General features: G+C 39.2%; 1 protein-coding gene across 1 annotated transcript in view; it reads right to left on the reverse strand.

The window, feature by feature from the left end:
• AGK (acylglycerol kinase) overlaps window positions 1-25,235 on the reverse strand; it is a 92,600-nt gene that overhangs the window by 61,035 nt on the left and 6,330 nt on the right. The window contains exon 2 of the mRNA XM_043965806.1: window positions 22,916-23,043. Within this exon, the coding sequence (XP_043821741.1) occupies window positions 22,916-23,016 (101 nt within the window). The 5' untranslated portion in view covers window positions 23,017-23,043. The remainder of the gene's footprint in view (window positions 1-22,915; window positions 23,044-25,235) is intronic.

Consider the following 25,235-nt stretch of genomic DNA (forward strand, 5'->3'; position numbering starts at 1 on the left):
GCGCGCGCACACACACACACACACACACACACACACACACACAAGAAAATACATATAGGGGCAGTTAGGTGGCGCAGTGGATAGAGCACCAGCCCTGGAATCAGGAGTACCCGAGTTCAAATCCGGCCTCAGACACTTAACACTTGCTAGCTGTGTGACCCTGGGCAAGTCACTTAACCCCAATTGCCTTACCAAAAATAAAAAAAAGTTATAAAAAAATACATATATACAATATACACATACACACACACACACACACACACACACACACACACACACACACACAATCTTGTTATACTTATTTCCCTATTAGTCATGTTGCAAAAGAAGAATCAGAACAAAATGGAAAAAATAAAAGGAAGAAAAGATAACAAATAAAGTGAAAATAGTATACTTTGATCTGCATAGTTCTTAGTTTGTAGTTCATAGATCTTCCATTGTTATTTTTCAGGAAATGGAATTTCCCATCAGAAATCTTTTGGAATTGTCTTGGATTACCGTATTGCTGAGAAGAGCTAAGTCTTTCACAGCTGATCATCACACAATGTTGCTGTTACCGTGGACAATGTTCTCCTGGTTCTGCTCACTTCACTCTGAGCTTCTCTTTAGATTTCCTTTACATGAAATGCTAGGTACTGTGCTCTCACAAATATATTAGCTCAAAACAGAACAAACCTACAATTTAATTTTATTTCAATTCTTCTGGTCCTAAACATACTGGGGACACCTATATTTGAATTTGTGATAGAAATAGTTTTTAGAAAGACTTGTGAATTGCACATGCACTTCAACACTAAAATTTCTCAATCTTCATAACTGCTTGAAGTTCTCAAAGTGCTACTTTAAACCAAATAGTTTTATGAAAGTAAATTTGCTGAAAGTCAATATACCAAAGGGAATAGAGTATGAGGAAGTAGCTATATAAGTCAATTTATAAATTATAAGAAAATCAACCTTATATAACCACACTTCATTTTGGATAAAGAAACCAGGTTGACTATCCCATTATTTATACCAAACTTGGTTTTGAATGATTTTTGACCATTTAAAAATTAAAATCCACCCTAAAATCAAATCTTCCTTGCCACCTTTAAAGACATTTAAAAGAATGTGGCATAAGATTAAAAATCATTCCAAAAAAAGGTTCCAAATACTAAGAAATGGCATCTTCCTTGGAAAACCTCCCAAAGGACGAACATTGAAAAAGATAATGCTTATTTGAATATTAAATGGAGGAGACTAAGTTCTACCTATTTCTAACAAGTAAAAAAGGCCTAGAGCACAATCCTGGTGATATTTTGAACACACCTAATGTTGAGGGACTTCACTAACTACATAGAGAGAGATGCTTGTCAATAGTAGGCTGGCTACTGGGTTTCAAAATCTTTGGCTGTGACAGCTCATGAAACAACGTAAAATATAAAGTGGACTCTGCCCCTCCCACCCCCTGTTCTTTACAGACACTTTCTACTGCAACAGTGGTAAGTGGCAGAAAAGATGGCAGATACTAATAAGAAAAGCTTCTATAATTAATCCAACTGTAGGTGATATAAACGTAAGAGCTTAGTCCAATGAGTTCAGATTCTACTGGAGATACTGAACTGCACCAATATTGATATTCTCACTATAAATCAAACCAAAAAACATTAAAATGTCAGAAAAAATGCAAGAATGGTTTACAAATTCTCTGAGGAGAGGAAAAAGATTTTAGTTTTATTCTGCATCCAATTTTCATGACATTTGGCTATCCTAGCTTGTATTGATCATGAGAGATAAGCAAAACTACAATCATAAAAATAATTACATCTTATGTGACAACATATACTGCAGAAGCCGAAACAGAAATTCTATGAAGAACCTGACAGGATTCTCCAAACCAAGTCAACACATACTTCAATATTTGGTGACTTCAATATGAAGGGAGGTCAGGGGAGGATGGCAAAAAGTGATGTCTTAACTGCCAAATCTAATGGCCTTTTCTCAATCTCCATCCTTCTTGACCTCTCTGCCATTTCTGACACTGTCGATCACCCTCTTCTCTTGGATACTGTCTTCTCTCTAGGTTTTAATAACCGTTCTCTTCTGGTTGTCCTCTTATCTATATGACCATACTCCAGTCTCCTCTGACAGATTTCTATCCACATCACAGCCGCTGACTATGAGTGTCTCACAGGGCTGTCATGGGCCCTCTTCTCTTCTCCCTCTATACTATTTCACTTGGTAATCTCATCAGCTTCCAAGAATTTAATTATCTCTCTGACAATTCTCAAATCTACTTATCTAGCCCTAATGGAATGACCTCCAGTCTAACATCTCCAAATACCTATTAGACATCTCAAATTGAAATGTCCCGTACACATTTTAAACTCACCATGTTCAAAGCTTAACTCATTATCTCTTGCCTCCCTACAATCTTCCTTTCTTCCTATTCTTTTATTTTCAAAGGTACCACCACTGTCCCAGTCACTCAGGCTTGTAATCTAGGCATCATCCTTGACGTCTACTTTTCTCTCAATCCCGGTATCTAACTGGTTGTCAAGGTCTGTTGATTTTACCTTCCTAACGCCTTTAAGATATGCCCCCTTTTCTTCTCTGAATTACCACAACCCCAGTGCTGGACCTCATCTCCTCAAAGCTGGACTATTCCAATAGCCTGCTGTTTGGTCTTCCTACCTCAATGAAGTCTCTCCCCATTCCAATCCATCCTCCACTCAGCTAGCTACCCAAGTGATCTTCCTAAAGTACTGGGTTAACCATATTATCTCAGTACTCCAATGGCTTCCTAGCACTTCCAGGATCAAACATGAAGTCCTCCATTTGGTCCTCAAAGGCCTCGTCACCTGCCTCCCCCACTTCCACCTCTCCTCTGTGCTCCAGGAACTGTGCTAAGCATTGGGAATTCAAATACAAGCAAAAATAAAAGACCAGTCACTGCTCTCAAGGGGTCTATACTCTAACAGAGAAAGACAATCCACAATAGGTAGCTGAAGTGGAGAGAGGGTTAATGATGGTTTCAAAGTCCAAGGTGGTAGATGGAATAATTCTGAAGTTGAGAAAATAAGAAGCAGAGCCAGGAGGGTAATAAAAACTGGCTAGCTAGGTCACTCCACAAAATGGAGGCTTCAAGAGGAACTCATCAGTGGGAGACATGGACTAGCTTGGCAGAGGGATATTCTAGGGGGACAGATGGGGTCAGGTGGGGTGGGATGGAGAGATAGTGGTTGGATGTTTCAGGGCCACGAGGACCCTAGGCACTGAGGGAAGATCTGATCCAGGAAGAGACAACTGCCAAAGCATGATTTTGAAGTCAGGAGCAAAGCTGGGAGAAGAAAGGTACAGAAAGAAAGTAGAGTCAAATTCGACCTCTCATTAATAAATGAGAACTGGATATTAACGTGAACCTTTGGAGAAAGTGACCAGGTCATTTTAGCATTGAAAACAGTCAAGGAGAGAAATTCTTAGTGCAGTCAGACAGTGCATCCTAGGCATTAGGAAAGCAGATTTGAAAAAGCTCAAGGCCAAAATCAATGGCCAAAGACTCTAAAAGAAAAGCAGGCTCAATAAAGATGGACAGATGGCTCCCCACAGTGAAATTCTTACAACAAATAACCCAAAATATGGAAGAAACATCTAAGGTTTGTGTGTGTGTGTGTGTGTGTGTGTGTGTATGTATGTAGATAGATAAATAGCTACACATCACTCTAATGAACTTAAAAATAAGACATATATACATCAAATGGGATGAAGGTCACATAACCAAGGAAGAAAACAAGAGTGGCTTGGCCCTCTAAGATAATGTCAAGATAGTCAAAGTCCAAAGCAAGCTGCAAAAAGTAAAGGACAATAAAAATGGATTCCAAAATTGGATTTGTAGCAAGAAGAACAAAAAAGGGCTGAAACTATTACTTTAGGCAGATTGGGATTAACCATTAATGCATTACACAGAAAGTGGAACCATTCAATTCTAATTTTTCTTCCACAGTTTCTTTTAAGAGTGATTCTCATCTTCCAAACAATGGAGTAGAATGAAAGGGCAGAAAAGTGGGAGTCAAGAAACTGAGTTCTTAGTTTTAGCTTTACTATATAAATGGTCGTTGACAAGGCACTTATCTCCTCTGGGCCTTCAGAGATTTGAAGGGCTGACCTGTGGAATAGGGATTAAATTAATTTTGTGCCATTGTAAAAGAAGGGGTGCAAAGAATAGGGAGAAATATTTCAGCTCTGTGTGAGGAATTATAGTCAAGACAGTATGAAATTGGAATGGAAAGCCTCATGGGATAGTAGATTCCCCTTCCCTGGGTGCATTCATAAACAGATGACTTTAGTAACTATTTGAAAATGAATTTCCTAAATAGAATTGGGGGATGGATTAGAATATCTGTAAAGTAAAGAAGCTACCAACTGGAAGATTTTGGTAAAAGCAGAACAAAGTGCTACATAAGGGAAGGGTAAAATAATTGAGGAAGAGAAACAACCATTGGATTTGCCAGAAAAAGGTAACCTTCAAGCACATATTAGAGACAGAAGTTAGACTGGTGGAAGTCCAAGACAGAGCAGGTAGTGAGTGAATGGAGCCTCGCCATTCTCTGTACAAGTTTAGCCCAATTCTAGCAAACATTGGGATGATGAGCTAGATTCCTTCATGAACGATATTGATGGAGGTGGCCCTGTCTTGTCACTTGCTGCTAAAAAACATCTAGCATATTTTATATATATATATATATATATATATGTGGGGCAATGAGGGTTAAGTGACTTGCCCAGGGTCACACAGCTAGAAAGTATCAAGTGTCTGAGGTTGGATTTGAACTCAGGTCCTCCTGAATCCAGGGCCAATGCTTTATCCACTGCGCCACCTAGCTGCCCCCTAGCATATTATATTGATAATAACTTTTGAGAATCAGGATGTGATGACTATAGTATGTATACTCAAGTCTCACAGTCACAGTCAAAGTTTGAACACCAGGAGTGGGCCTTTACCCTTTAGGTCCACCATGTTTATATAGATATCTTTAAGATCAAAAGATACTGCAGAGAACACAAAACATAATTTTAAGAAATGCACAAAAATTATTACTATGGGGGAAAAAAGAAGAGAACAAAAATATACAAAGATTTTTTAAAATCCAAAGACTATAAGGTATAATGGATGCAAAATTCAATTTTATGTTTAAGGCTTTTTTTTTTGGGGGGGGGGGGCAATTTGTCACTTACCAAAGAAAAAGGCCTCTGGAAAAAAAAATTTAGAAGTTGTCAAGTTAGGAAATTTTGCTGATGTCCATAATGCCAAGGATTCAAAGGGTATGAACTTTTCTGCTATCACAAGTAAAGGGTTGCTCTAAATTTATTCTAAGGCATTTCTAATGTTTTATTTATTACTGTAGGACTGCAGAATAAGATAAGATTTTATTACAATGATAACTTCATATGAGGAGAGAAATCACACTGATCTAACTGATTTCTACCCCCCCCAAAAAAGACATTTCCCACTATGATCCAAAAGCACATCGTGCAGCAATTTGTACCACTAGCTTTTTCTTTACAGCATGCCAACACAGCTTATGGTTTACAGCAAAACAGACTTCAAGTGTAGCATTTGTAACAACCACTTCAACTTATACAAGACTATTGTCTTGCACTGAAACTAAACATTATATTGCCAGTATCTGTGTGTGTGTGTGTGTGTGTGTGTGTGTGTGTGTGTGTGTGGAGAGAGATAGATAGATAGAAAGAGAGAGAGAGAGAGAGAGAGAGAGAGAGAGAGAGAGAGAGAGAGAGAGAGAGAGCGCAATTGGTTTAGAGAAATGCTTGATCATCTAGGCTTAGATGGTTATTAACTAAACTGGTGGAAAATGGATAGTTCATTTCAAAATCCCCTAGGGAAGAAAAAGTGTTCATGATGTTTGGATGGTTTTCGGGATCTTCTGATCTTTCGGCTAAACCAAGAGATGAAAAATCTTTTGCTCCCTGCAGATCTCCTCATAAAAACTTTCATTCTCCTTGATGTATCTATCAGCTGTTACTGGAGATCCTAGGTTTTACTTCTAAATAGCATAGTGAGAACAAGGGCAAACAAAAAAGCTGACAGTATTCCTTAGCTAAAGCCATCAATTGGTTGCACAAAAATAAATAGCAAGTGAAGCATCATTACAGAGTGCAGTTAAGGCACACAATTTATTCCTTGAACAACCTGTCAAATGACATCATGGTGGGATTTTATATGTTATGACAGTGTTTGGTTATAATGTATTAGTGACTTTATTGCAAACCAAAATTGGTTGGGATGAGATTATGTGAGGAATGTATGCCTATATCTAACTCCATAAAGAGTCATGAAGAAGTGCTCCTGGTGGCTGTATATTGCAATCTATCCATTTAAACTACATTGGTTTCTATGAGCATCATAAAACATGTAAGAAATAAAGTGCCATCTGGGGTTTCATATCTTGAGTCACAAGGAAGGCATATAGCAGCTGTGTGACTCTGGGCGAGTTACTTAGCCCCTCTGAGCCTCAGGCCTCCTCATCTACAAAATAAAGAAAATAATACTTAATTACTCATCTCACAGAGTTGTGGAAAAAGGAGCTTCACAGATCTTAAAGCAATATCCTTAAAGCTTCCTATCGTCTCTAGGATAAAAGATAAACTGGTTGGCTTTTAAAGCCATTGTCAAGCTTGCTGGTCTCCATCCCATGCTGCAGACTGGTCTACCTGGCCTCCTCTTGGCTTCTCACACACCTGGAGTGCACAAATCTCCTAACCGGAGCCTCCTCCTTCAAGCTCCAATACAACACGGAGCCTCTTCTAATTCTGTTCAGCTGCTGGTGCCCCTTATTCTCAAACGGCATTGTATCCATCAGTATTTATTCTCTCTACACCTAGTCTGCATATACTTACAGACAGGGGGTCCCAAGCCTTAGCAGTGAGTTTTGGGACACCCTGTCCATCCCCTAGGAGGTCAGCTCACCGTGACTGGGAATTGTTTTATTCCCTGTATTTGTACCCCCCACTGCCAAGCACAGTGCCTGGCACACGGGAGGCACTTACTACTTGTTGAATGTTATCATATAAAGCAGTGCGTCTTCAGATCACATGCTGACTTAGAAGCTACAAATTAACATCTAGGTTGTACTTTTATTAATTTTGTTAAACATTTACAAATAACATTTAAATATGGCTTGGGCAGCACTCAGGAGTGATGTGGGTTGCAGGTAGTTCTGTGTGTTTGACAACTCTGATATAAAGGGCAGTTGGGAGGCAAAATATACTGTTGGAATGGCAAAAGGTTCATTCACCACATTTCCATTTGAGATTTTAAAAGTGAGGGCCACATTTAAATTAATTTCTTTAAAAATCTGTATCTGGATTTAGCAATTTGCTGAAAGTGAAAAATTCAAGTCAAGGAGCTGTTAGGAATATAAAATGTAGCAATGAAATTAACCAGCTAGCAATATTATCTGTTCTTTGGAATTGAGCTACCTGATGTGGCAATAAAAATCTTTTCCCTTAATCCTTAAGGGAACAGACACTATCTAGCTCAGCACCATGGGAAAGATATAGCTGGTCCCATTTTACAGACAACATTTGTACTTTGTTCAAAGACCTGAAGTCTGAACACATCTTTCCTGGAATATTTTTAGCAAAATGTAGCAGAACTGTGACCATCATCTTTTTTATTACACAGTGCTTTATCTGATCATGAAAAGTACTTAAAAAAAAAACCCAGCAAAGAAGGTATCCATTTATTAAAGACACCAAAGCTCTAGTACTATGTCTGCTAGTCTCTGCACAGGTCAGTCCCACATCCCACTGACATATGTATACAGATACCATATGCCTACCATTTTCTCACATTCCTTTAAGGATGTTACTAGATCACTACAAGTACCAGCTGGTATCTAGTATTCATTCTAACTCAAACCTTCAATGCTCTCAATATTTACTTCCTATTGTATGGGTTACGCTGCCAGGAGCATGACTTTAGCTCACAACTCCCTCAGGAAAATGTACTATCAGTTAATCAACAAATACCAATTAGGTTGGCTACTGTGCACAAGACATTGTGCTAGGTAGGTACTGGGGATACAAAGAGAAAGAATGAAATAATCCCAACTTGCAAAGAACTTACATTCTAATAATGGTAAGAGAAGCTCCCTGGAAAAAACCTCAAGAAATTATTTGTTCTATCTTCTGATCCACAAATAAATAAGTGTCTGAGCCATCCAAGATTTACTGTTATTCATTCATGGTCTTCCTGAATGTTTCTAAGGATGGGAACTCTATATTTACATACAATTCTTATCATCCTGATGAATAATCTCTTCAGCTACTACAGCTGATACTGGAAGACTCCTGCAGAGACACAAAATACATCATGACAGACTATCATGTCTAATATAATTTCCAATGAGTATACTTTCTTGAAGTTATCACTCTGACTGTGGGGTAAGAATTTCCATTAACTCCACTAAGTAATGGTGGCAAATCAAGAAGTAAGGCAAGAACCATGAAGACAACAGCTACTTTGGTACTTTCAATCTAACTTCAAGGTGGCACAAAGCATAAAAATGCTGTTATGCTTACACTACAGAATAACAAACCTCCAACTCTACTTCCGTTTCTATCTTTAGGCCAGATCACACAAATTATCCCAAAGGAGAATCTATCCTATTTTTTTTTTTAGTGAGGCATTTGGGGTTAAGTGACTTGCCCAGGGTCACACAGCTAGTAAGTGTTAAGTGTCTGAGGCCGGATTTGAACTCAGGTACTCCCGACTCCAGGGCCGGTGCTCTATCCACTGCGCCATCTAGCTGCCCCTATCCTATTTTTCTCAAAAATCTTCAATTGTTATCAATCATTGCTTAAATACTAATTCTAGTATAGTCTCTTGAAGAGAACAATGACTTGCCACGAACCCTCTCTCTGCATGTCCACTGATCGTCTTAAAACAACCTGATAAGTCAAAGGCTCTTACAGGCAGTGAGGGATAACCTTGTCTTGCTTGACCTCTGCCTCCTCTGCTCTCATCTTCTTCTTCTTCTTCTTTTTTTTAGTGAGGCAATTGGGGCCAAGTGACCCGCCCAGGGTCACACAGTTAGTAAGTGTCAAGTGTCTGAGGTCCCATTTGAACTCAGGTCCTCCTGAATCCAGGGCTGGGTGCTTTATCCACTGCGCCACCTAGCTGCCCCTGCTCTCATCTTCTTAACAACTAACACCTCAGACGTGGTTTCAGGTGTGTCTGGTTTCACTTGGATTTAAAAATCTGGTCCTGCAGCTCCTTCCCAACTGAAGGCAAAGTCTTTTTTTTTTTAATTAATTAATTTAAGTTTTCAACATTTGTTTAGATAAGATTTCCAATTTCAAATTTTTCTCCCTCCCTCCCCTCCCTCCCCCCCCTCCCCTAGACAGCAGGTAAACTGATATAGGTTATATGTATGTATATATATAAATAATAAAAAACATATTTCTGCATTAGTCATGTTATACAAAAAGAATCAGAGCAAAAGGGAAAAATCTCGAAAAAGAAAAACAACAGCACCAAAACCAAAAGAAATAGTATGGTCCAATCAGCGTCCATATTCCCTTTTTTTCCCCTGGATTTGGAGAGCCTTTTCCATCATGAGTCCTTTGGAACTTTCTTGTATGGTTGGATTGGCGAGAAGACTCTAGTCCATCACAGCTGATCAACACACAATGCTGATGACACCGTGCACAATGTTCTCCTGATTCTGCTCATCTCATCATCAGCCCACACAAGTCCCTCCAGGTTTCTCTGAACTCCTGCTCATTGTTTCTTACAGCACAACAGTATTCCATTACATTCATATACCACAACTTGTCCAGCTATTCGCCATTTGATGGGCATCCCCCCAACTTCCAATACCTTGGAAGGCAGAATCTTGTCTAGGAGTGCTTTCAACTAGTCCTAGAATAGTCTTTAAATCTCCTTCCCTGTACTTTCGGTCAGCAATCTAGTATCCTTTTTCATTTAAAGGGCAGAAGAAAGAGAAGGATCACACTCCATGCCCTTTATTTATAACAGTGATTTCCCAGTGACTGCCTTTTTTTTTCTAACTAGATTTTTGTTTTTCCCTTTCCCATCTGGGTGACTCTTATTCTTAGCTGTTCTCAGTAAAGCTAAAGAGTGCATTGTTTCCATTTTACTTAAAATTCATAAATTTCCGGGTGTGATGGAAAGAGAACTACATATAGAGTCAGAAGGTGCTGGTTCTGCTCCTTTGTACCTTGGACAAGTCACTTAATCTCTTTAGGCCTCAGTCATCTGTCAAAAGAGTGGGTTGGTTTAAATGATCCTTAAGGTCCTTTGCAGTTATAAATCCTAGGATCCTATCCACGAAACAGCAACGCTTTTGCAACCTGGCCTTTGACAAACGCCTCCCTATCTTTATTTAATTTTAAAAAAAGGTTTTAAAATAGAAATATAATTTCTTGACACTTCTGTCTACACACACACACACACACACACGAAGTATTTCATATCTTAAAAGATAAAACACAACATCCATTTAGCTAGAATGGGTCTGTACCCAGTTCATCTTCCGTGTCCCATCCTGCACAAAATGTCTTTCTCTCTATGTTCTTACTCCAAAGAACAAGTCCAATGTTTATTTGGGAATCCTAAAGCTTTTTAGACAATTTCTGTAATTTGCTGTAAAAATCCTTCCTTGAAAATACTTAAATAACCCAATTTTAGAAAAAGACATTGAACAAGCCATTAATGAACTTCCCAAGAAAAAATCCTCAGGACCAAATGGATCCACAAGCGAATTTTACCAAACACAAAGAACAGTTATTCCCAGTACTACATAAACTATTTGGGAAAATACATGGAGTCCTAAGAAATTACTTTTATGACACAAATATGGTGCTGATACCTAAACCAGGAAGACCCAAAAGAGAGAAAGAAATTTTCCTAATGAATAGTGATGCAAAAAAAAAAAAAAAGAATAAAATCCTAGCAAAGAGGTAACAGCAATATTATCCCAAGGATCATACCATATGACCAAGTGGGATTTATACCAAGAATACAGGGCTGGTTCAACATTAGGAAAACTATCAGCATAACTGACCATATCAATAACAAAATCAATGAAAATCATGATTAACTCAACAGATGCAGAAAAAGCCTTTGACAAAACAGAGCCCCCATTCCTATTTAAAAAACTAGAGAGCACAGGAATAAATGGAGTTTACCTTAAAATGATAAGTAATATATATCTAAAACCATTAGCAAACATTATATGTAATCGGGATAGGCTAGAAGCCTTCCCAATACAATCAGAGGTGAAGGAAGGATGCCCATTATCTTATCTATTATTTAATAATATTGTACTACAAATGTTAGCTATAGCAATAAGGGGAAAAAAAAGAAAAAGGAATTAGAAGAGGCAATGAGGAAACAAAACTATCATTCTTTGCAGACAATATGATGTTATACTTAGAAAATCCTAGACAATCAACTAAAAAACTACCTGAAATTATTAACAACATTAGCAAAGTCTTAATGAGATTTTCTCTTCTTATAGACCTGGGGCTCTTAACCTTTTTTGTCTCATGGACCCATTTTGAGAATGTTTTTAAATAAATAAAATACAAAGCATTACAAAAGAAATAAATTATGCTAAATAGTTATCAAAATATTAAAAATGTAAAAAGTTTACAGGCCCTGGGTTAAAAACCTCTGCTTCAAGCTCACTTTTTCTTCTTTTTCTTCTTGTATGGTACCTAACTGTTGTAGACTCATTCTCTTATTCTGGCTTCCTGTTACCATAACAATACTTGTTCCTGTTCCTCAGACACCATTTGTGTCCTAATAATTATAAAAGTCAAAGTGAGGCCCAAGTTGTTTTCATCACTGGGGAGGCAAGGCCTTCTGAACCTCAGACAATCCACTTTCATACCACATAGGAGCATTCTACTCATTTCTCTTTGCACTTCTCTGGCAGAACTATTATTTACTAGCTTCTCACTTCGTTTCTACTAGCTAACCCATTCTCTGTTCATCAACTTCTTCCCATCTTTCTGCTCCTTTTATATGTAAACTTCTTTTGCTTCCCTCTTTGCCCTCCCCTCCACATGTGGTCCAACTGTTATATTTCATCCATCATTTAGCTATATCAGCCAGCGTAAGTCATGTCTTCTCTCTCTTTTGTCAGTGATTATATCCATGTATCAATCAACAAGCATTTATTAAACACTTACTGTGCTAGTGCTGGAGATATTAAAAAGACCAAAAAAAGAGTCAAATGAGGTTACATTCTTTTGAGGAAACAACACACATAATACCAAAAACCAATGTAAACGTCAGGTCATTTTGGGAGGTGGGGGGAGAGACTAACATCTGGGGAATGAATCAGGAAGTCGCATGAAGAAGGTTAGTGCTTAATCTAATTTCTAAGGGAAGCTAGGGATTCTCTGAGTCAGAGGTTAGGAGGGAGGGAGTATATTCCAGGTATGGGGACGGGTCTGTGCAAAGACATCGGGAGAAGAGATGGAATACCATCTATGAGAAAAAGCAGATATATGCTTTGAATATATAAACAGAGGTAGAGAGGAATGATACAAACTAATCCTGAAAATGGGGACTAGAGCAAGACTGGGAAGGGTTTTCAGTGTCTGACAGAGGAGTTCGTATTCTATCCTAAAGGTAAGAGGAAGCCACTAGACAGAGAGAGAGAGAGAGGGTGAGAGGGTGAGAGGGTGAGAGGTGAGAGGGTGAGAGGGTGAGAGGGTGAGGGGTGAGAGGGTGAGAGGGTGAGAGGGTGAGAGGGTGAGAGGGTGAGAGGGTGAGAGGGTGAGAGGGTGAGAGGGTGAGAGGGTGAGAGGGTGAGAGGGTGAGAGGGTGAGAGGGTGAGAGGGTGAGAGGTGAGAGGGTGAGAGGGTGAGAGGTGAGAGGTGAGAGGTGAGAGGTGAGAGGTGAGAGGTGAGAGGTAGTGGCAGACATAATTGAATCCATGGGAAATGGTCAAGTCAAGAAAGAGTACAGAAACAAGAAGTCCCAGGACTGAGTTCTGGGGTACAACCTATAGTCAGAGTATGAAGGTCAGGGATGATAATCTAGTGGAGGCATGGTCAGATAGGAAGAAAGGATAGCAGAAAATAGAATGGTGTTAAATCCTAGACAGGAAAAGGTATCCAAGAAAAGCTGCAAGGAGGTAAAGAAGTATGAGGACTGAGAAAAGGCTTCTGGATATTTGCATTTACAATTAAACAACAAATATTTCTTAAGCCCCTGACACAATCATGATTATATGACATATTAAAAAGCAGACAGTCTGTTCAGACTATTCATGAAGGGAATTTACATTAGAAAAATTTTCATGAGAACCTATTTCTATAGATAAATGGTATTAAGTGCTGCTTAACCCAATACATTTGGCACCACAATAGATAGACAGTAGGTCTGGACAAGGTCTGACCCCCACAGCCATCTTCACAGTCTCCTTGAAGAGAAAATCTGAATACTTCTTTTTTCCTTAGGATATAAACTTCCTAGTCAGGACACAGTTCTGGTTCTAAATGTTGCTATCCTTTCCAAAGAGCAGGTTCTACTTCACAACCAGACTGAATCTATGACCCACATAAATCCCCCAAACGAAGACTTAGGTATTTACAATAAGTTTTAGATTCATTAGCACCTATTAGTTGGAAAAGGGAAGGGAAACATAACAAATGTATACTGTACTTAAAAAAAAAAAAAAAGAAAGGGGTGGCTAGGTGGCGCAGTAGATAAAGCACCTGAGTTCAAATCCGGCCTCAGACACGACAGTTACTAGCTGTGTGACCCTGGGCAAGTCACTTAACTCCCATTGCCCTGCCAAAAAAAAAAAAAAAGTTTGACCCCTAACAAATCTAGTTTGACAGCCATGTTTTTTTTTTTCTTTTTCTTTTTTGTGAGGCAATGGGGGTTAAGAGACTTGCCCAGGGTCACACAGCTAGTAAGTGTCAAGTGTCTGAGGCTGCATTTGAACTCAGGTCCTCCTGAATCCAGGGCCAGTGCTCTTATCCACTGTGCCACCTAGCTACCCCACATGTTATTTTAATTGCTAGCAAATGTGCTACTTTAAATAGCCACCAATGAATACCCCAAATCTCAGCCTCAGCTTGTACACCCAGAAAGGGATGAACCTTGAAATGGTAAAACAAAAACAAAACAAAACACTTTCTTTAAAGTTCGACAAAATCTAAAAAGATGAAAATCCATGGCAAGGGGGAAAAATCCTTCTTCAACTGCAAAAGAACCAGCCATGTTACAGACAGCAAATTCCAGGAAGTCAGAGGCCAATCTGAACTGGCGTCAAATTGGAGCATCCCCTCTTTATCAAAAACGCAGGAGATGCCAGAAACAAAACCCCAAACCCTCTGATTCCCAAGCCACAATACTCCACCAAATCCTTAATCTGTCCTAAAAGAGAAAATAAAAATCTAGTTGTGCATGTCTCATGCATAATAATTTCACCTTGGATTTAACACATTTCCATTTAGATGTCCCACTGGCACATGGCAAATTCGACATATCTAGAACTGAGTTTACCATCTCCCCCCAGAAGCCAACTCCTCTTCCTGACTTTCCTGTCCCTGTTAATGGTATCATCATTCTCCCACAGTCACTCTGAATGCAGACTTTGTCTTCTTCCTTTCTTTTACTCCTGTTAAAGCAGTCACCAAATCTTACCAGCTTGATTTAAGTCTTTTTCATTTCCCTTATACCAGGCCTCCTCCAAGAGCACTCATAACTAGACTTAACCTTTCTCTGCTCCAATTTACCCTGTGTATTGCAGCTAGATTAATGATTCTAAAACACCACTGTGATCATGTCATTTAAGAGTTCAAAAATCTTCAATGATTTCCTCAGACTTAACAAATAAGATACAAATTCATTCTGGCCCTTTAGACTCTTCACAATCTGAACTCAACCTATTTTTCTATCAATTTCTTTAACCTTACACTCCAGAAAAGCTGACTTTTCCAAACAAACACCGTGCTTTCCTGTCCCAAGACCTTACTTAAGTAATTTTCTCTATCAAAATTTCCCTTTTCCCTATGCTACCCCTCTTGAAGTCCTAGCTATGCTAAAAAGGCCTGGTTCTAATGTTCTCTCTGCTCTTTACTCTGATCCCCAATGCCAGAAGTGATCTTGTTCTTTATATTTCTACAGAAATTAGTTTCTATCATATACACAGCTGATATTACATACTACTTGTATTACAGTATACTAATCTTAACTCCCCATGAGAGTGTAAGTTAAAGGGAAGCAATCGTGTCTTTTCCTCCTTTGAATCCCTCTCTGCCTCTAGCACAATGCCTTGTACACAGCTGATAGTCAATAAATATTTGGGGAATAAATGAATGGAACATCTCATAGGAAAACACATTCTACTTTCACCTCTACTGAAATAACAAAACTCAGCCAATGGCCTTGCTACATACTAGTGTTTGTTTTCATTTCATTTAATCAGGAAGGCAGGGCATTGCAGATAGAGAGATAACACACAGCCTCTATTCCTTTTTTTCCCCCTCTGGTGGGGCAATGACTTGCCCAGGGTCACACAGCTAGTAAGTGTCAAGTGTCTGAGGCTGGATTTGAACTCAGGTTCTCCTGACTCCAGGGCTGGTGCTCTATCCACTGCGCCACCTAGCTGCCCTGCCACTATTCTTTTTTTTTTTTTTTTTTTTTTTGGTGAGGCAATTGGGGTTAAGGGACTTGCCCAGGGTCACACAGCTAGTAAGTGTCAAGTGTCTGAGGCTGGATTTGAACTCGGGTCCTCCTGAATCCAGGGCCGGTGCTTTATCCATTGCGCCACCTAGCTGCCCTGCCACTATTCTTTTTTTTTTTTTTTTTTGGTGAGGCAATTGGGGTTAAGGGACTTGCCCAGGGTCACACAGCTAGTAAGTCTCAAGTGTCTGAGGCCAGATTTGAACTCAGGTCCTCCTGACTCCAGGGCTGGTGCTCTATCCACTGCGCCACCTGGCTGCCCCCTAGGATTCAGTCTTAAACCCACTAGCTCCAAATCCAGCATTCTTCTAACAGCCCAGGGCAAGAGAGGAAAAGAAGACATTTCCTCTAAGACAAGCTCAAAGAGTGAAGCCCGCTTATCTAACCTCTAGACCCACCTTCAGAGAAGGGGAAAGACAAGACGAGAAGGCTCTAGGCTCCTCTCTAACCCTGGAGGGGAAATACTGCAAATCAAAGAAAGAAGAAGCTACCTCTACCCATCAGTTCACGCTTCCCCCTTCAGATCATACACACATATCACGCACATCTTTTTCTTTCCCATGGTAGGGATAAGTTAGAGCTGTTCTTTGTTCTAGCTCATCTCTTCCTCTCCCAGCCTTGTCTTACAAACATCTATTTCTTCTCTATATAAGCAAGCTAGCTGACCACACAAAAGGTTCTTTTAGAGTAGTTAGGTATTGTCTTTAAGACACCAAAACAACGTATTATGGAAAGGAGAAAAATGGAATTCCTACAGAGGTACCCTACAGACCATGTTCTACAAGACTGGGTCTGGAAATGAAACATAGATTGAATTTGTATAGTTCTGCTGTGCCTGGCCTCTCTTATTCCTGTTTTGGTCTTGGATGGTTTCGTTTCAGAACTACAACTGTAGTGTGTCTTTATGGTCCACCACAAAGTGGAGGCAGCCTCTTTCAAGTAAAGAAAATAATGTGCGCTTCAGAGAAATCCTGCTACCATTCCAAAAACTCTCCTATTTGCCAAGGCCCAATTCAGTCAGATCAGTCACATAGGATTATTAGCATGCCTTCTGTATGTCTTTCATAAGTATATTCTCCAATAAACAGCTTGCTAATGAAAGGGAAGATCCAATATTTTAACACGGCAAATATGAAATGAATTTGGATCTCATTTTTATTAAAATATCACACAAAATACTCATAGAAAACTAACGACATGACTGACACGAAAGAAAAAATTAACTAGATTAAGTTACTGTCACTTCAAATGGCACGCCACATTTTATGCCACATAAAAATAGATGACTATTTCAAAGGCATTTTTGTTACTAGTAATGGAAAGGAAAATAATAAGAAACAAAACTATTAGTATAGAAGAAGAGTTATAAAGTCATACATCTTTTGGTTAAACTGTGCTATGCCATCTTTCCTTTGGCCAACCACTGGTCCCAACAACTCAGGTGGAGCCATGTATTGAAGGCTTTCAGTGGCCTACTGCTTTCACCAACTAATATTTTAACAAATTTCTCTAACTTTATTCATTTTCAAATGGTACGAATTAAAAAAGCTTGTGCTAGAATACATTTGACCACTTGTCAAAGCCGTCATTTCTGTTAGGCAGATTTGTGGGTTTGCCATTTGTAACCTCATTTGAGTTTTCTTGTACAAAATTACTAATATGGTAATGTTTTACATAATTGTACATGTATAACCTATATCTGGTTGCTTACTGCCTTAGGGAGGGGGGAAGGGAGGGAGGAAAGGAGGGATAAAATTTGGAACAAACCTTTAAATAAAAATGCTTATTAAAAAAAAACAAAACGAGCAGAATAGAAAAACTGGAATCTGCTATAGCAAATTTCACCAAAGAAACAAGAGAGAACAGATGGGAATGAATACAGAAGTGAAAGAACCTAGAAGAAAAGCAAAATATAATAACATCAAAAGAAAACACGCTCACTATGCAAAAAACCCTCAAAACATACAGATCTCAAAGACAGGATATTTAAAGACAACTTAAGGATCATAGTTCTCCCAGAAGACCATGACATGACAAAAACTTTAACACCATAACGCAGGAAATAATAGAGAAGAATTGCCCAGAACTTTTGAACACAGAAAATAAAATACCAATTGAAATAATTCACAAATCTACAGAAAAAAAAAAAAGGCTGTATAACAAACACAAAATTTAAAAAGAGCTCTTTCCCAATACTCCCCAACACAAACGCTCGGTTTTGGTCAAAGGAGAAAGACCCTGGAATCTGTTTCGTGCATTCAGTTATACTATTCCCTCTAGCTGGAATGAACTCCCTCCCTCCTCTCCTTTTCCTGTCACTGAAATCCCAGTCATTTTTCGAGGCTCAATTCCATGAAGCCTTCTCTGATCATCCTAATCAGAAATGCTATCTCCCTACCTGGAAGTACTCATTTTTTCTTAACAACACTTATTCCTAGCACTTATTGTAAGACACTTGAGATAAAAAGCCCTGTATTTAAGTTATTGCTATAAATAGTACTTCCTTTCTCCTAAAATATTCTAAGCTCCTAGAAGGCACAGAACAAGTCCCATGTACCTTCGTGGCATTCCCCATAGCACAGAACTTAGAATAAGTAAGAAAACAGGCTGAAAAGTAAAGAAAAAAGCCACTATCATTGGTGGGAAATTGAAAGGGATTTTAACACTAATCTGTCCTGAAGTCTCAGAAGGTTATACCAAGTCAGAAGGAATTTTATTAGATAATACTAATAGTTAAGCTAGAATAGAACTTTCTAATAAGTCTTGTGGATCCTCCTACATTTAGATTAAATAAAGGATTACTAAAAAAGTTTCCAAATGTTTAATAATTGTTGTTGGTTTTTTGTTTGTTTCTACTGAGGCAATTGGGGTTAAGTGACTTGCCCAGGGTCACACAGCTAGTAAGTGTCAAGTGTCTGAGGCCGGATTTGAACTCAGGTCCTCCTGAATCCAGGGCCGGTGCTCTATCCACTGTGCCACCTAGCTGCCCCTCATGTGTGTACTATTGTAATAGCCTGCTGGTTGGTCTTCCTTTCTCAAGTCTCTCACCCCTCCACTCCACCTTCCATTCAGCTGTTAATCTTCCTAAAGTGCCGATCTGATCGTGTTACCTCCTCTGGGCCCTACTCAATGAACTCCAGTGGCTTCCTATGACATTCAGGATCAAATATAAGATTATCTGTTTGACGTACAAGCTATTTACAACTTGGCCTTCTTCTACTTTTCTAGTCTTCTTATACCTTACTTTACCCCTACATCTTCTGCCATGTAGTGACACAGCCTCCTTGCTGTTGCTCAAAAAAGACAAGCCATCTTCGAACTCCATGCATCGTCACTAGCAGTCCCTCATGCCTGGAATACTTTCTCCTCATCTCTACCTCCTGACTTTCTTCAAGTCCCAGCTACAATTCCACCCTCTACAAGAAGCCTTTCCTGATCCCCCTTAATGCTAGTGCCTTCCCAACATTGACTAATTCCAATCTAGTCTCCTCCATTTGACCATGAGCTCCTTGGAAACAGGGACTGTATTTTACCTTTGTACTGCTGGTCCTTAGCAGAATTCCTCACACTTAACAGCTTTTTAATAAATGCTTATTGGTTGACTGATCCCTTCAATTTACAAATGATGAAATTAAGTCCTAGAGAAGTTAAATGGCTGGTTTGGAATCTGAACCAAGGTCTTTTGTCAACAAATCCAACATCCTTTTTACTGAGTACAGAAATAAGCTATGTAGTGTCCTATGCACCAAGATGGTATATGGGAACTTAGTTCAATAAGAATGGCAGGAATGTGTTGGTTTGCTGTGTTCTTTTGTTAGAAACCAAGTCTTGTGATAGTGGTGTGAACAATGGTGGAAAAATGTCACTGAGAAGTAATGATAATGTTGGGGTTTTTTTTTGCAGGGCTATGAGGGTTAGATGACTTGCCCAGGGTCACACAGCTAGTAAGTGTCAAGTGTCTGAGGCTAGATTTGAACTCGGGTCTTCCTGAATCTAGGGCTGCTGCTCTATCCATTGTGCCACCTAGCTGCCCCAATAATAACACTAAAAAAAAAAAAAGCATCAATGAAACCTTTTTTTTCCCCAAGTATTTTTTAATGATAGCAAACTCTCAAATTAAATTTTAGTTGTAGTCACAATTGATTTTAATGAGAAAGAAATAACTTTTATAAGAAAAGTGATGTTAAACAGAGCCCAACAACCTAATCATACTTTAAAAGAATGCATGTATATAAAAGAGGAAGGCAAAGGCAGATGAAGTAATCAGATTGATTCTGCGGCTTTTAAAATTAATCCTATTGGGGCAGCTAGGTGGCGCAGTGGATAGAGCACTGGCCCTAAATTCAGGAGGACCCGAGTTCAAATCCGGCCTCAGACACTTGATACTTACTAGCTGTGTGACCCTAGGAAAGTCACTTAACCCCAATTGCCTCACCAAAAAAAAAAAAAATTAATCCTATTTACAATGAATTTATTTTGTTTCATAACTGTTTAAGTCATGATTCTTTGTCTTTGAACTTAGTCGAGATATTCAGCTGCCCTGGAATGAGTTTATTTTAGAAATCCAGTTCTCTTAAACACTATTCTATTCTTGTATATGAGGCAGCTAGGTGGCACAGTGGATGGAATGCTGGGCCTGGAGTCAGAAACACTCCTCTTCCCGAGTTCAAATCTGGCCTTAGTCGCTTCCTAGCTGTGTGACCCTGAGCAAGTCACTTAACCCTGTTTACCTCAGTTATCTCATCTATAAAATGAGCTGGAGAAGGAAATGGCAAACCACTCCAGTATTTTTGCCAAGAAACCCCCAAATAAGGTCTTAAAGAATATAACATGATTAAAATAATTAAACATGAGTGTGTCAAGGAAATCTGTTACCCCTGAAGGAGGCAGGTGGCAAGAGATTTGAGGCAGCAGGAGAGAAAGTTTAAAAAGCAGTCAGGTTGTATTTTCCTTTTGTTATCCTACTTCTCTTGTTATTCTTATCTTTAAGTTTATTCATATAAATAAACCCTGCTTTGTTTATTTAAAAGAAAGGCTTTTGCTTATCAATTTGAGAGAGCAGTAGGGGAATTTATAAAGGGCCCATACTAAATTAAAAACAGTCAGATAGCCAGCCAGGAATTCACAGATTAGGCCCACCAGTTAAAATAATTTTTACAACACTAAACCAAGGATAATAGCAAAGACAATAGATTCTAGAACTGGGATATAAAACCACACAAATAGGCTGGCATGAAGTTAATAGTGGGATTAAATTAAAAAGATAAGTGTAATATGGGAGAAAAAAAGTTCTTTGAATTCATAAAAATAAACTGCCAGAGTACAAGAAAGGTAGGTGTGGCCTGAAAGTGGGCAAAGTAAAAACAAAAAGGTATTCTAATGGGAATGCAAACTCAAAGATGAGCCGTGCCAGATGGGAACCAGAAAGGTGAATGGGATCTTAGGTGGTATGAAAAGATGTCTCAGGTTCAGAGAAGGGAAAAAAAATAATCTCATTGTATCTGCTGTGTTCAGAGTATATCTGGGGTATAGACTTGTTCTCTTGGTTTCAGAAAGCAGAATTAGCCAAGTGGGCAGTGTGAGAATTGGAGTGATGCCCCTTGATGGAGAGATACTGTAGGAAAGCTCTGCCATGAGGAGAAGGCATCTGAGGATAAGCCATGTGGCTTGGCAGGTCAGTTCCTTGGTGTCAGTAAGTGACATGTGCTCATGGGTACTGTCAATCAAAGCTACCGGCCAATTAGCTTGTGTGTGTGTGTGTGTGTGTGTGTGTGTGTGTGTGTATGTATGTATGGGCCGTTTCCCTTTTTGCAGGAGGCTTGTGAGATGAAGAAGGGGGGAGGCTGGTTTGTTTGTTTTTTTTTCCGGCTGGCACCTCGTGAGGCATGGAGCAAAGATGCTGGCTCCCTTAGATAGATAGATAGATAGATGAAGGCATCTTGGCCTCTTTCTCTCTTCTCACCAAATTCTTATGCTCCTTAATAAATGCTTAAAAATCTAAACTCTTGGGGGCAGCTAGGTGGCGCAGTGGATAAAGCACCGGCCCTGGATTCAGGAGTACCGGAGTTCAAATCCGGCTTCAGACACTTTACACTTAACTAGCTGTGTGACCCTGGGCAAGTCACTTAACCCTCATTGCCCCGCAAAAAAAAAAAAAGTCTAAACTCTTGCTAAAGTTTCTAATTTATTGGCAACCACTCATTAGATTTTTAGACAATCTAGCTAGAATTACAGACAGCAACTTTACAGCAGGAAGTGTAAAGATGTAGACTTGGACTAAATGTAAAAGAAAACTGTCATTAATAATCTGTTCCATTGCCTCAAGAGACAGTGAAGTCTACAACACTGAAGACCTCTTGTCACAAAAGGCACAGAGATGATTCCTGTTCAAGGACAAGCTGGACCAGCACTAAGATCTCATGATTCTATGATTTTCTGTAGGGAAAATGAGCACAGTAGAGAGAATCTGGAATAGCTACTGAGCAGACTGTGCCAGGGAACCAATAAAAAGGACTGATGAGCAGCACAAAGGGCTATAGAATTTGAGTGGGACAGATTTGCATCTTTCTCCATCAGCATCATACCACTCAAAAGGAAGGCAGGAAATAGCTGCATGTGGGGGCAAACAAGGCTAGGGAGGGACACACCAAGGAGGGGTAGAATAAGGGCAGCAGTGAAGTACATTAAGTGACCAGGGAGTCAAGGCTGCAAAGGAATCAACTGTCATTAGTCAGGCTAATGGACTGGGAGGGACTGAGTGAAGAAAGGTCCTATAGGAGCAGAAAAATGGGGGCTGGGGGGTAGGAGCTATAAACTTATTGTGAGCAGGAAAGCAGGTGCCATAACAGGTTAGGAAAAGGGCGGGAACCCTAGAAAGCAGTACAAAAGCCCTTAAGCCTAGATTCCCCCCAATCACAGAAAGCTATTTTGACTGACAATTTTCCCCACTTAGAATGCAGAAAGACAGCCCTTCTCCATCTTCTGTTCTTTAACCTACAGATAATGACTTATTAATTGACAACTCTACTTAGCTTCCTGTAACCTCTGGTTACAAAAAGAGTTTTTTAAAAAAGCACTCAAATTTAGAACAGAAAGTGCACAAGGTTTTAATTAGTTTCATTATTCTTTCCCCTACAGCCACTTTTTACTTTTTTTCTCAAAAGAAAATCAGATAATTACCAGTGTTTCCCATATAGCCAATGTCCTCCCCAGGTCAGCAGGCAGGCACCAAATGCAGTTTTCTTCCAGTGGTTCCGAAAGGTTTTGACAAGTTGAGTCATCTTTGGCTCCAGCTAGTCCACCAGAACCTGGAAGGGAAGAGCAGACATTAGCATATGGTCTCCAAGGTAATTATATAATTTTGATATTCTTTCTCCTACCTCTAACCTGGTTTATTTTTCCACTTTTTAATTCTCTCCTTATTTTTAGTCTTTTCTTTTTGCCTGATGTACACCTCCACCTAGATGTCTCACTCAACATATTCAGAAATCAATTAATCTTCTCTCAACCTGCCCCTTCCCCTCACTTCTCTATTTCTGTTTAAAGCACCACCATTCTTAAGAGTTACCCACACTCAAATAATTTGATTCTTTCAAGAGCATGTCCATAGCCCATCAGCTATTAAGTCTGATAAAAACTTCTTCCATGATCTCTCTTGTATTGATCATCTCATTTCTGACTTCTGCAATGTCCTTGGCTTTAGGCACTCATCTCTCCTTTCTTAGATTACTGTAATGTCCTCCTAACTGGTTCTTCAACCTAATCTTCATAATGCAATCTTTCTCAAACCTTTCACATTTAATCTTTCTCAAAGATTGATCTGAGCGCTAACAAAAACCCTGGCGTGGGAATCCACTGCTTACTAAATAAAATAAAAGCAGTGGCATTAAGAGGCTTCTACAATGTAGGTCCACCCTATGTTTTTTAACTTTATCTTTTTCCCTTCCATGTACTCAAGAATCTAACCAAACTGTATCATTCTCTTTCCCCCATTTCCAGCCTACCCTCTTTTTTCTGTGTTTTTGCTCATGTCATTGTTCTGCAAGCCTAGAATGGTCTTCCCTTTCTGTTCCTCTCCCCTCAGATAATGAGAGAACCTCAGCATAAGACTTGGTCTTAACAGTAACTGGCAGTCATTTAGTTTGGAAGATACTAACACACTTTACTCTGAACAACTCTAATTATTAGGAGTCTTTTCCTGGCATCAAGAGTTATTAGAGTTGTACATGCAACTTCCACCCATTTCTCCAAGTTTTGCTCTCTGGAGCTGAGAAAAATAAGGTGACCTTTTTCTTTTCTTTTTTTTTTTTTTAAAAGCAAATTTATTTTTAGTTCATCTAAGTCTCGCCATGCTTCTCTATTAATCGTATTCATCATTTCTCACAGCACTATAATATTATGTTCTGATCTGGTCAGTCCTGAAGTGATGGGTATATATTTTGTGGAAAAACAAGTCTAATACCTCCCCTACAAGATCCCCCTCCCCCAAATACTTGAAAGCAGTAATCACTTCACCACCTCCAATCTTCATTAGACGCAGTAACTGAAATAAAGTAAGCATTTTAGAAATGATTGTTGATTTGACTTGCAGACCAAGCTAAGCATTTCTAGTGCATCCAAATGATCTTCATAAGGTCTATAATTCCATCACCTCTGGATACTCCCTCCATTTCAATGTCCTTTGCTAAAATGTGGTGACCAGAACAAAACTCAATACCATACCTACGGTATGACCAGGATAGATAGAGAAGAGCTACAAGATTATCAGACTCCTCTATCTAGACAGGATGCCTCACTAAAGGATTTAAAGCATTTCTTTCTACCTTCTGAAGAATGAAATTATCAGTAAGCCGAGTACAGAATTTTATCAGGCATTCTGCTTTTGCCAGAGTGCTCATATCAGGATATTTCCTGATATGTAAAGTTCCCCAGCCCTACAATATTGTTATGCTCCTGTGATAGGTTTGTGAAAGTTCCCAAACTCTGAGACTATCTCCTCCTTCTGTCCAAATGGTCCAGAGCATACTCACAAAAAAATATTACTTGTTCCTTCCTCCACGATTCTCATCCAAATGGTCTCTATAATAACTTCTCTTCTGGCTCCTGAATTTTTTCATGTATCTTAATAGACAAGCTACTTTAATATCTACTCTGTTCCTTGTGATTAAAAGGAACCCTTCTAGAGCCATTTCCCAATCGTGAATTCCATTCCTCTAAATCTCAGTTTGTAATGAATGATAGTGGACATTGAAATCCTACTACCCCAGGCCTTTCTGTGCTACATAAGGAACTTAAGAAGATGAAGCTAGAAAGAAGGGGCAAAGCAGTCTAAGTAAATCCAAGGGAACTTTGTACAGAGGAACCAGAATCATAAAAGCATTTGGGGCCTGTTGCTAGGAGGTAAGAGACTTCCCAGAAGAATTAGAAAAGCTAACCATGGTCTTTCATTCAGCACCTTTAAGAGAAAGGCACATGGCTTATCCAGGCCCACAAAAGGGAA

This window comes from Dromiciops gliroides, chromosome 5, assembly GCF_019393635.1.
Source record: "Dromiciops gliroides isolate mDroGli1 chromosome 5, mDroGli1.pri, whole genome shotgun sequence".
In the NCBI taxonomy this organism is placed as follows: Eukaryota; Metazoa; Chordata; class Mammalia; order Microbiotheria; family Microbiotheriidae; genus Dromiciops; species Dromiciops gliroides.